The 13241-nt window shown below is 37.6% G+C and overlaps 1 protein-coding gene across 1 annotated transcript in view; it reads right to left on the bottom strand.

Moving 5' to 3' along the window:
• ENPP3 (ectonucleotide pyrophosphatase/phosphodiesterase 3) overlaps positions 1-13241 on the bottom strand; it is a 134767-nt gene that overhangs the window by 33873 nt on the left and 87653 nt on the right. Inside the window, exons 20-21 of the mRNA XM_007947391.1 lie at positions 4832-4967; positions 2253-2330 (exon numbers count right to left, since the gene is read on the bottom strand). Of these exons, the coding sequence (XP_007945582.1) occupies positions 2253-2330; positions 4832-4967 (214 nt within the window). The remainder of the gene's footprint in view (positions 1-2252; positions 2331-4831; positions 4968-13241) is intronic.

Below are 13241 nucleotides of genomic sequence, written 5' to 3'. Positions count from 1 at the left end.
TTTAGTCCAAATCGGCATCCTTTCCTTCAAGGCTCAGGCGTCCAAGATTATCTTCTGTGTCTGTGTTAATTGGTTTCCCTTTTCTTTGTTGAAGAGGGTCTGTGCAATCCTTCTGCCTCGTCCTCCATCTTGCCCCGCCTCTCTGTCAATGCATCTTGATTGCTTGTTTGATCAGTTTCAGACTATACAGTTGATAAAAGTCTTAAAATGTCTTCATCTTTGGCATTAGTAGGTGGTGAGTAAATTTGAATGGTAGTGGTATTAACTGGTCTCTCTTGTGGTGATATTATCCTATCACCCAGTGTTGTATTTCAAGATAGATCTTGAAATGTTCTTTTGATGATGAATATGATGCTATTTCTCTTCAACTTGTCATTCCTGGCACAGTAAGCCATATGATTTTCCAATTTAAAATGACCAACATCTGTCCATCAATAATGCCTGGGATATCAATCTTCAAGCATTTCATTTCATTCTTGACAACTTTCAGTTTCCCTTGATTCATATATCATACATTCCATGTTCTGATTATTAATGGATACAGCTGTTTCTTCTCCTTTTGAGTCATGCCACATCAGCAAATGCAGGTCCCAAAAGCTTTATTCCATTCACATCAAGGTTGACTCTATTTTGAGGTTTTCAGTGGCCAATTTTTTAGAAGTAGACTACCATGTCTTTCTTTCAGAATTACATATAACATTGTGAAGAATGGGAATTTCAGAACACCTAATTATGCTCAAGAAGAATCTGTTCATAGACTAAGAGGCAGTCCTTTGACCAGAACAAAGGAATATTACATGGTTTAAAATCAGGAAAGGTGTGCATCAGGGTTGTAGTCTTTCACTATATTTATTCAATCTGTATGCTGAGCAAATAATTTGAGAGGCTAGACTATATGAAGAAGAACACAGCATCAGGAAGACTTATTAACAACCAGTGATGTGCATATGACACAACCTTGCTTACTGAAAGTGAAGATGACTTAAAGCACTTATTGATTAAGATCACATAATATTCAGTATGGACTGCACCTCAACATAAAGAAAACAAAAATTCTCACAACTGGACCAATAAGCAACCTCATGATAAATGGAGAAAAGATTGAAGTTGTCAAAGATTTCATTTTACTTGTTTCCACAGTGAACACCCATGGAAACAGCAGTTAAGAAATCAAACAATTTATTGCACTGGGCCAGTCTGCTGTAAAAAAAACCTCTTTAAAGTGTTAAAGAGCAAAGATAACACTCTGAAGACCTATGTGTACCTGACCCAAAGTCATGGTATTTTTCAAGAGCCTCATATGCATGTCAAAGCTGGACAATGAATAAAGAAGACGAAAGAATAACTGATGCATTAGAATTATGAAGTTAGTGAAGAATATTGAATGTAGTACAGACAGCCAGAAGAATAAACAAATCAGTCTTGGAAACAATAAAGCCAGAACACTCCTTGGAGGTGAGAATGCCAAGCCTTCACCTCATGTACTTTAGTCATGTTGTCAGGCCAAGCTCTGGAGAAGGATATCGTGCTTAGTAAAGTGGAGGGTCAGCAAAAAAAGGGGAAGACCCTTAATGAGATGGACTGGCACAGTGGCCACAGTGATGAGTTCAAGCACAGCAACAGTTGTGAGGATGGCACAGGACTGGGCAGAGTTCTGTTCTGTTGTACATGGGGTCACTATGAGTTGGAGCTGACTGGATGGCACCTAACAAAACAACAACTACTACTTTGAGGAGGCAGCTCTTTCCCAGTCATGTTTTGAGTGTCTTCCAACCTTAGGGCGTATCTTCTGGCACCATATCAGACAGTGTTTTTCTCTTATTTGTAAGGTGTTCACAGGCCAGTTTTTTATAGAAGAAGATCACCAAGTCCTTCTTCCCAGTCTGTCTTAGTCTGGAAGCTCCACTGAAACCTGTCCACCATGGGTGACCCTGCTGGTGTTTGAAATACTGGTGGCCTGGTCTCCAGTATCACAGCAACACACAAGCCACCACAATAAACTGACAGATGAATGGTGGACAGTTAAAGGAGGGACTGAAAACAAATTATCAGAATTCTAGCAATAAGTCAGCCAAAATTGAAGTAAGTTTAAAAGACACTACTTCAGGGTTCCTTCCTGTACCTATACCTAAAACATTAGAGCAAAATAGCTCTTACTGTCAGGAACAAATTGCAATAAATGAAGTATTTAAGTTGGAAGTTCAGGAAATCACTTAGCCATTTTAAAGATATCAATCTAAATATATACTTACTTTTGAATTCTTCATACATAGGGACCAGATTACTTGTAATTAAAGCATCGTATTGACTATCAGAAGTTCTGTTGATTGCTGCAAAACAAATGAATTTTATTAAATCTAACTATAATAGAAAATATGATATACTGTATAAAAGGCCTATTTCTACTACATATTAATGTAAATTTTTTAACAGTCATAGTGCAGAGATGTTAAATATTTTTCAGTAGAGATCATCAATAATGTGGACAGTTTTATACATGTGATACCTGTAGTAGGTTGAATAGTGAACCCTAAAAAAGATATGTCTATGTCCTAACTCTTGGTACCTGTGGTATTACTCTCTTTAGAAATGGGGTCTTGCAGATGTGATTAAACTAGGATCTTGAGATGAGATCACACTGTATTAGGTTAGGCCTTAAATCCAATGAGTGATGTTATAAGAGAAATGAGAGGGAGCATTGAGAAAGGAGAAACACAGAGGAGAAGGTCATGGAAAAGGAAGACAGAGACTGGAGTCATGCAGCCACAAGCCAAGGAACACCTGGCGCCACCAGAAGTTGGAAGGGACAAGGAAGGCTCCCCTAGAGCCTTCTGAGAAAGCAAGACCCTGCTAACGCCTTGATTTCAGACTTCTGGCCTCTGGAACTTGAAAGAATACATTTCTGTTGTTTTAAGCCACCAAGCCTGTGGGTATTTTTTACAGCAGCCCTAGAAAATGAATACAATACCAGATACAGATGCATAGTTATTTAATGCACACAAAATAATAATGCTTCTATAAATAATGCTGTTCCAAAATAAAATTTCCTGAAGAAAATGAGTTTTTTTTCTTAATAAAGACTCATGGTAGGAACACTACAAATGATGAGCTCTGGGAACTGGCAAGTATGTGTCTAGCACAGGGATGGTTAAGCGTGTGTGCTCTGAATCCAGGCTGCCCAGGCTGGAACCCCAGCTCTTCTGCTCCCCAGTTGCACCACATGAGCAAAGTGCTAGGTCCTCCCATGTTGCCTTTGTCTCCTGGTATTTGTCTCATAGAATTATCATGAATATTAAGAGCTGCAACATATAAACGTTTATTATAATACTTTTTATTTTAAAACTACACTTGGATAGATATCTTAGCTAATACTTAAATTAGAGACCAACATATGGGCACCAAAAACCAAAAAGAAATAAGCCTTTTTTTTTTTTTCCCCTCATAAGATTTCACATGGAGTTCAAGGCCATCATGGCTCCAATTGACTGTTTCTACTTTTTACACTCAACCCTGAGATCTGGAAAGCCAATCAACATAGTATTACCTTTGTTTCAGTTAAATGTAAGAAGTTACTTGCAATAGTTTCTGTTTCTAACTAAATAGCTAGAATTTATAGTGAAGAGTCAGAAGAGAATTTCATTTTACCCTTAATATTTCTTGAGAGGCAAGTTGCTTAGTTACTCATTTCATTTCTTTATCAAGGTAAACATGTATCAATCAATATTGGATGGTTTAACATATACAATTTTAATCCCAACCTTAAAATTTTTATCAACAAAATATTGGTCCTTGGCTGTCAGTTCATGTTTTAATGGTGAGTCATAAATTTAGTAATTCTAGTTACATCTGGAAAAGAGCTCTGGTGCCCAGTGGTTAAGGTACATTTGACTTCTAACCAGAAGGTCAGTGGTTTGAATCCACCAGCCACTCTGAAAAAAAGATGTGACTGTCAACTTCTGTAAAGATTTACAGCCTACGGGGCAGTTCTACCTTGTCTTACAGTGTTGCTATGAGTCAGAATTGACTCAGTGGCAGTGGGTTTGTTGGAATCACATCTAGATATTGAAATACTAATTTTTTTTTTTTTGAGAATTTTAAATGCATATGCCACTTGCTTTCCTTAAGCCTTTTACCAACTATAAAACTCAGAATCTCTAAATTACAAGTTTCTAAATTGACTATACTTGGTCATGACTTGAAGAAAAATGAAGCAAAATATCTGAAGTAAAACCAATTCCCAGAAGCTAAGATTGTTGCAAATCTCTTGGGTAAGTTAAGGAAAATGATATTTCCTGCTGAACAGGGAAGACATTTGACACTGGTTTTAGATGTTCTCAAGAGAGATGCTTTCTTAAAAACCTAAAGTTTATTCAACTTCTGAATTCACAGTTGAAAACTGTTGGCTCCACAGTATGAGCAAGAGGCCAGATTCTGGCCTGGTTTCTTTCCACAGACCCAGCTGCCTTTGCAGTACAGCCCTCAGCTGGGCAGTAGCCAGAAACAAAACAAAAAAAAAAGTTTTTTTTTTTTTTCAGATGGCTGTGTCCCTCTCCAAAGAATCTTCAGTTTTAAAATTAAACTTAAACCTGCCGAACTCTCTGAACATCTGGGCCACATTAGAGCTCATCTGTGGTTCATGCTGCAGAATTTATTAGACTTTATTATAGCTGTTATACTGCTTCTGGCCAGTCTACAACCCCTGGAAACCTCCTAGGCGGCTAGTTTAACCCAAGCAGGTAGTTTTGGTGGGGAATATACATTTAAGGCACATGCCCACATCCAGCTGATGAGGGCTTTCTAAGCTGCTGCTCTAAAAAAGAGGTATACTAACCAGGAGGGTAGAGGAAGCCGTGGGTGATATTCTTGTCTGCTAAGTAGAAGGAACATTTTTGGCTCTCAGAAGGAGCGACCCTGACATCAGCCCGCAGACAGTCTGAGACAGGGGGAGGAAGAGGCGATGTGTCTCCCTGTTGAAAGAGAAAAGAGGAAAAAAAAAAAAAAATTATGCCCACAGCTGTGGCTCACCCATTGCCTTATATGGTTTGTAACTTCCCTAGAATGTTTTTCATCTAACCTTTTCCTATTTTCTTAGTGAATCAGGTCTACGTAAGCAATGGAAATGGGTGTCTTCACTGTTTTGTTCTGCGGTTCCCTTCTGGGTAGGGACACTGGGAGGGCAAATCAAATACCCCTTAGAAAGAAATGTCTCCAGAGTAAAACTTGAATTGACAGAAGAAGACTAATGGGAGCTATTGCTAAAAGCTAAGCTCCTTTTCAGGATCTAATTTCTAGATGGTGATATATATTGTACTTATAAATAAAAATTTGAAATGAAGTATGGGCAATTTATTTGAAAAACATAGGCATGAGCTATTTTCAGCTGAGTAAGGACTTCTAACCAATTTAAAATAATTTTTCAAAGTAGAAAAAGTTGTAGTGGTCTGCCTTTACTTATTTGCAGATTTAAATAAATGTATAACTATGCTTCATTTCTATGACTTTTCTATACATAATATATTTTCTATAATTTTCTTTGTAATCCTAAAGACTCATACAATCATTTATTCACCAGCAGATAGCCTATAAATGTGCTGCCCAAAGTATTTAAAATAATACACTATTACATGATCATTACATTTTGATTAGGATGTCATCATGGGCAAGTGAGCACTTTGATTTTCATTTGAATTTTTCAAAGATATTTTTATTTATATGGCTTCTAACAAAACACATAGGATATCTTCTGTTATGGTTACCTAGTGCCACTCTGACAAGAATATACCACAAATGGGATGGCTTGAACAAACAGGAGTTTATTTTCTTGCAGTTGGAGGCATTCAGTCTAAGTTCAAAGTGCCAGGCTCCAAGGGCTGGGTGAAAGCCCCTCAACCTTGGGCTTCAGCTCTGATTCCTGCTCCCAGCCCACTGAAGTTGGAGGCTTTTCTTCACTCAGCTGCTGGCTGCTGAGGCTGACAAGCCCAAGGTTGACAAGTAAAAAGGCACAGTCTCAATGTTACCAAACCACACAGCAGGCCATTCATTCAAGTCCTTTAAAAGTCCCACGGTCAACAGAGCATGGCAGGCTGCTGAACAACGACACGGCTGCATGCAGGGTTCAAGCGTGCCATAAGGTAGAGACCATTCCCAAAACTGCTGCTTATATATGGGAAGCAGACCACATCCCTAAAGCAGCTATTCAGCTGCTTGTGGTAGATCCTACCAGGGAGTTGATTGCCAGTCTCATCATAGGGAATAACTACCATGAGCTGCCCAGCCACTCATCCAGGCCCAACCAAGTTGACACACAACCTTAACTACCACATCTTCCTTAATAAAACTCAAAATAATTTATAACAAAGAAGGTTAAGTTAAATTAGAATATTATTGTTCTATTTAATGCTTTGTACTAAGAGCAAAAATTAGCTATGATATAGTATGAAATCAAGTCACAAAAGTCAACTGTAGTGCCTAAGGCATGTGACTTCTAACCAGAAGGCTAGAGGTTCAAACCCACCAGCCACTCCTCAGAAGGAAGGTAGGGCAATCTATTTCTGTAGTGATACTGCCTCGGAAACCCAAGGAACGGTCACTATGAGTCGGATCCGACTCCCGGCAGTGAGTTTGGTTTGGTTTTGGTACACTGAATATTATACTCATAGGCAAGGAAGCACCAGGCTGAGGTATAGAATAGGTGAGAACTTAAGATAAGTGGAGTCTGAGGAAAGCCATGTAGAGGCTGCACCCCTAACATGATGCAGTACTCCATTTGGAAAACACTATACAAAAGCTAGGAGCTCTGGTAGCATAGTGCCTAAGGCACTTGCCTGCTAACCAGAAGGCTGGTGGTTCAAACCCACCAGCCACTCCTCAGACAGAAGGTTGGGCAATCTACTTCTGTAGTGATACTGCCTCGGAAACCCAAGGAGGGGTCACTATGAGTGGGGGCCGACTAGACGGCACATAAGAACAACAACAGCATACAAAAGCTGATTAAAACATAGTACATTGAACAGAAACAAAAGTCTGTAAAGTAGATCAACAAATAGTAAGCTGACATAGATGAGCAAACATTGACAACCAAGGACCTGTGGTTGGGGAAAATACAAGGAAGTAGATTTCTACTGTAGAACCCTTGGTGGGTTTAGAACTTGGAGTCTCTAAAGACAGAAGCTGTTTATAGGGTTGAAAACAAGAGGGTAGGTTGAACGTCTGAAAGAAGCCAGACGGAATATTTATTCTCTGGAAAGTTTGGACTGGAGGGACTGCCAGCCTTGAGAACACCAGGCACAGTCAGCTGCAAGCAAGCGCACCATTTTGAAAACAACGAAATTAAATTCAAGTCCACCTGCTGAATAAAAAGACTCCTCCCAGGCTCATTGCCGAATGTAGGCTGACAATTTTATACAAGATGCCAGATTAGAAGATTCCTCTTTTTGAGATATAAGCCAGCTCAAGGGGGAAATTCCAGATGCTGAAAATTGGGGGTCCTCAAGAAAATAGCTGGGTCCCTTCTTGGTCAAGCTATAGTAAAAACCTATCAGTTGTAAGCCTCAACCATGTAGTTTAGTGCCTCACGTTTAAAACATGAACTGACAGCCAAGGACCACCAGACATTTGATGGGAGTGATGTGAAGAACTAAGAAGAAAAAGACAACACAGAAAGCTGATGAAAATGCTCTTCTCAGAGAGATGAGATCAAGAAAGAACAGAAAGCAATTAAGAAGGGAAAGAGAACAGAGAGAATTCTGGATATTTTAATATACCTACATACATATATATATATATATATATATATATATATATATATATATATATATATATATATATATATATATATATATATATTCAATAAGATATAGAAGATGAAATTTCAGATAGTTCTTCAAAAGTGAAACATAAGACAAAAAGGTGGGGCAGAGGGAGAACATTAGAGTATCAGTCCAGGAGGTTTAACATCCTACTAATTTTGAGGGAAAAAATACTTCTGGAATTCTATAAAGGCATTAAATCATCAATTAAGTCTGTAGATAGATGTGGTAGTTATGTTTGTGTGTCAGCTTGGCTGGGTCAGTTGAGTGGCTGGGCAGCTGGTTATAGTTATTCCCCATGATGAGACTGGCAATCAACTTCATGGTGGGATGTACCACAAGCAGCTGAGTAGCTGCCTTTGGGATGTGGTCTGCTTCCTGTTTTTAAGGAGAAGCCTTGGGAATGGTCTCTAGCCTATGGCATGCTTGGACCCTGCATGTAGCTGTGTCATTGCTCAGCAGCCTGCTATGCTCTGCCGACCTTGTGACTTACAATGGACTTAAGTCAATGGCCTGCCGTGTGGTAATATTGGGACTGTGCCTTTTTACTTGTCAACCCTGGGGTTTCTCAGCCTCAGCAGCCAGCAGCTGTCTGATTGAAGAAATGCCTTGAGCTCCAGTGGGCCCGGGAACAGGAAGCAGAGCTGGACCCCAAGATTGAGGGGCTTTTACCCAGCCTCTAGAGCCTGACACTTTGAACTGGGACTTAAAGCCTCCAAATTGTGAGGGAATAAACTCCTGTTTGTTAAGACTTTCCCATTTGTGGTATATTATTCCTGTCAGAGTGGCACTAGGAACCAGAACAATAGATTAAGAACATTTTAAGACATACAAAATCTCAAAAAAAAAAAAATTTTCCTTTATCCCTTAAACATCAATTAAGTCTATAAGTAGATTAAGAACATTTGAGACATGTAAAGTCTAAAAAATGTATTTTCCCTATTTATTCCTGTCTCAGTAAACTCCTGGGTGATGAGAGTTTGTAGAAACAAGAAGCAAACCAAGAAATATGAAGATATTTTGTGTTAGATCAAAAAGATTGATCTCACCATACATTTCACTCTCCTTCTGAAGGCAGAGGCTGGAAAGCTAAAACACTTGTTTATAGTTTTTCAATATACCACAGTAAACAGTTGTGACTGACCAGTTCTCTCTACTTAATTTATAAAGGCACATAAATATGTTGAAAACTGAGAGAACCAGGATATCTACTGCTGCCTGAGTCAGCCCCATAAAACCAAACCAAACTCATTGCTGTCAAGTCAATTTGACTCACAGCAACTCCTCCTTGGGTTTCCCAGTAGGTATTACTACGGAAGTAGGTTGTCCTTCCTTCCGAGGAGTAGCTGGTGGGTTTGAACCGCCAGCCTTCTGGTTAGCAGTCAAATGCCTAAGGCACTATGCCACCAGAGCTCCCAGTCAGCCCCATAAACACACTGAATATTGTTGAGTTGATGCTTCCCACCACACTTCTTTATCATTTTACCTTAACACTTCATGTTTAGAAAGTATCTTAAAGAAATATATAATATATAAAAGCAGCCATGGATGCATTTTCCATAATGTAAAGAGAATTAAATGCCACTATTTCAAAAGTTAAAATTATATGAATTCAAGAGTTTATTGTAACTTTAAATGCATAATTAAGTGGTAATATTGCCAAAAGAAATACTAATATAAAGAAGTATTACTAATCTCTTTAATCTAAATTTGAATCCAATATTAAACCACATGGCATCAAACCATTTAGTTCAGCAAAATGTTCACTGCTTTCTCTAAGTGGCACAGACTTGGGTGAGGGAAATGGACCATGGTATCTAAGCCAGAAAGTGCTATAAAAGGTTGTACTTTTCTGCAATCTGAAATTATATACCAAACTTGAACCACCTAATATAAGTGCATCAAGACTAGACAGGAGGATATCTTCTCCTTACAAGAATGATGTCATGTGATAGATAACCTTCTAGAAAGATGATGGGGAGGTACAGTTAAGTTATTTCTGAGTCTTGGTCTTAGAAAGAAGATAGTAGTAAACTACCCCCATACCCACATACTCTTCAATCCTGCTGTCTTGTCTTTTCAAAGCTTCTCAGACTTTTTGAAGCCAGAGAATAAAAAGTCAGAAAAGCAATAGAATTTAAGTGCTTAGATAATATCTGAACTCCCTAGCCCTTAGAATTCTTCAAGAGTAACTGGATGATAAAAAACAGACACAGGAAAGTAAATCTCAACAGAGGACCCAATCATTTTTATTGAACTTACAGACTCTCCTTACTGTAGGCTGAATGTAAAAGCTAAACTTATATTTGAAGTTTAATTATTGTCTTGCCTTATGATAACATAATAATAACTATACACATTTTGGAATTTTTTCTGTTCTTGTAGATTTCTTTTTATGGCAGAGAAAAGATTTTTTATAGTTCAAAAATATATTTGGAATATGATAAGACCTCTAGTTCTTAAACACTCACAAAAACATGATCGGGTCAATAATTTATAATATCAAAGATACAATATAAGCTTTAGAAACAAAAAAAAACACTTAAAAAGTTCAATGATATGAATATTTTATATATATATGTATTATTCATATATATATTATGTATTATAATTCATTAATATATATGTATTATATTCAAGATGTATTACATTTTCTTCTCTGAAAGAGCCCTTTGATTCCATATTAAATCTCTTTATAAATAAAGTATTTATTTTAAACAATAATCATAATTCTTATTTTCGATTTTTCACCTAGCAACAGCAAACAATGCATTTCCTGCCTTCCTACGGAGCATGGCCAAAAGCAAACTTCAAAAGCCAAAACCTGATCAATCTTAATGGCTTTGAAGTAGTTGTTTTTAGGCCATGATTTCCAATTACAGCTACTTCCCAAGAACTCTTCTGAGATAATAACAACAACAACAAAAATTAGAAAACCCACCAAAGCCACAGAAAAACAAAAGCTCCATAAAATTTAGAGGTGCAAGCCAGCTGGGCCCATGTTCCAAAAAGTGCTTATTTAAAGTCTGATTTTTCAGACACGGAACTGATTTACAACATTTTTATGTGAATCTCAAAACATCCTTGTATGTAATTTTCGTGAACCACAACATACTAACTGAGTAATTTCTGAATTAGAAAGCAGAAAATTGCTAGAATTCCATCCTGTCACTAGGAGGTGGAAATATACAGGGAGTTTTGTGGGATCAGTAAAAGGACAAGAACTTTTGGTAACAAAGAAGCTAGTTTTAAAACAATAACAAAAAAGAATTGTACCAAACTTTTAGTCTGCTAGCCCACGTAAAATCTCTCTGCCTTTGGTTTCTGCCAAAGCTCATATAAATTCAGGAATGCAAGACTCCAGAGGAAAGTATTAAAAACATAAACATTTCCCTTAACTCCATACAAACCCTTGGTCCTGATCTTTTGCAAATAGAGAATTGAATGAGGCATAACACTTACCTTCTTGAAGATGTGCCCCCCTCCCCCAAAAAAACAAACACAACATAGAAATTATTTTAAGAAATGCAGCATGCTGGAGAAAGTCACAAACAACTGAACAGTGTGCATACTAAGAACGCGGTGTGGCCACCAGCCATACAGATGAACTCAGGTAACTGAAATATTTCCCCACATTGGCACATAAACAGCTTTAGTACTGTGCTACCCAGTGACCACAATTGAACCTTTGTCAGCAGCAGGGTTTGCCTTTCAGCACACACAAGGCTTTAATTACTAGTGGGACATTATGCTTATTTTTCTCAAAAATCTTGAGCTGGAACAAGGAAAATAGATAAACCATTTACAACTAATAACTTCATAAAAGTTTTTCCATAAAAAGAGGCAGAATTATCTGTATCCTTAGCAAGGGCAGTTAGCTAGAGGTTTGTCATCAGAGTCTCAGAATCTAAAATAGACTAAGATTATCTCTATAAAAACAGCTTTCTGATTTATTTACATTTCTGGCTGGAAAAACAGCTTTGTCTTTAAAAGCTTTTAAAAAATAATGCTAGTGATTAATCCATCTAATGCTTTCATTCCATAAGCTTTACTAAGCAGCTCCTGTGCTGGAGGTACATTAAATTATACCATCCCTGCCTGGAAAGAATGCTAAGATTAAATTTGGCAGCCTTTGATTTTTGCTTTAATTTGTATTTCCCTGAGAGCTGATGAGGTTTAGTTGCTTGGTTCATACCCTCTGCTCATTTATCAACTATGATGCTTATCATTCTCTTGTTTACTCATGCATACTTATTAACTATTCTGGATTCTAATTACTATTCTGAATACCTCATTACTTGTTTTGCAATGCAAATATGTTTCCCCATCCATAGCTTTGTCTTTTTGTCACACATTAATATTAATGTAGCCAAATATTCAATTTCCTTTGCTTTTTTTCTACTTGTGTCTTTAGGAGTTCTTCTCTATCCCAATGTCATAAAGAAAAGCACAAAGGAAAATACAGATTTGCTGTTCAATTTAGCAATTCAATTTTGTGTATGATATAAACCAGTTGCCAGCAAGTCAGTTCAGATTCACAGTGACTGCACGTGGGTCAAGATATTACTATGCTTAATAGTGTTTTCAGTGGCTAATTTTCAGAAGTAGATCACTAGGCCTTTCTTCTAAGACACCGTGGATGAATTCAAACCTCCAAATTTTTGATTAGTGGCCAACCACATTAACCATCTGTATGACCCAGGAACTCCATATGATACGCACTAGGGATCTAATTCAATTTCTTTTTCCTTATGTTTAGTCAAGTGTCTCAGCACCATTTATTAAAAAGGCATTTTTCTAGATGGTGACGAGGGTCAAGAGTTTGAACAAGTGGATTCCTGACCTCAGTGGAGGGATCTGTGACATAAAACATTTGCTCATATATGTGTAGCCTTGCTAGGTCCTTCAGAGAAGGATTACATCTTGTTTACATTGTGCTTCCTATACCTACCACTGAACACAGAAGAAAGTGAAGTATTTGTTAAAAAATTAATACTCAAACACACAGCCCTTGTAATATAGTCACTATCACCTTCTAGGTGCTCCCACCACAAACTTGGGAAATACTAAGTGAGCTGTGTGCCTTTGTACTTGCTGTTGCTTCTCTTTGGTGTGTTCTTTTCCAGCAGCCTTACCACTTGGCCAATTAGGCTGTAAACACTTCCTGATTTCAAAACACAATGTTTCACTCTTCTGTACCCCTATAGCACCTTTATGTTATACCTGATATATTATCCTACACGTCACTTGCCAGTGAGCTCTTTTTGGGACCTCCACTGAAAATTAAAGTTCAACTCTTAAGAATATTAAACAGTTATAATGAAGTCAGTCCCAGCTTATTGAGAATGGTATTGATTTCCTTATTTCTTTTTCAGCAATCTCTTTGCTGGTGTAGAGGAATCCAACTGATTTTTGGATGTTGATCTTATATCT

Source organism: Orycteropus afer, unplaced genomic scaffold (genome assembly GCF_000298275.1).
Source record: "Orycteropus afer afer isolate SDZICR_OR568_19922 unplaced genomic scaffold, OryAfe1.0 scaffold00182, whole genome shotgun sequence".
Taxonomy (NCBI): domain Eukaryota; kingdom Metazoa; phylum Chordata; class Mammalia; order Tubulidentata; family Orycteropodidae; genus Orycteropus; species Orycteropus afer.
The sequence above is the reverse complement of the archived record's forward strand: the minus strand, read 5'-3'. Positions and strand labels throughout refer to the sequence as shown.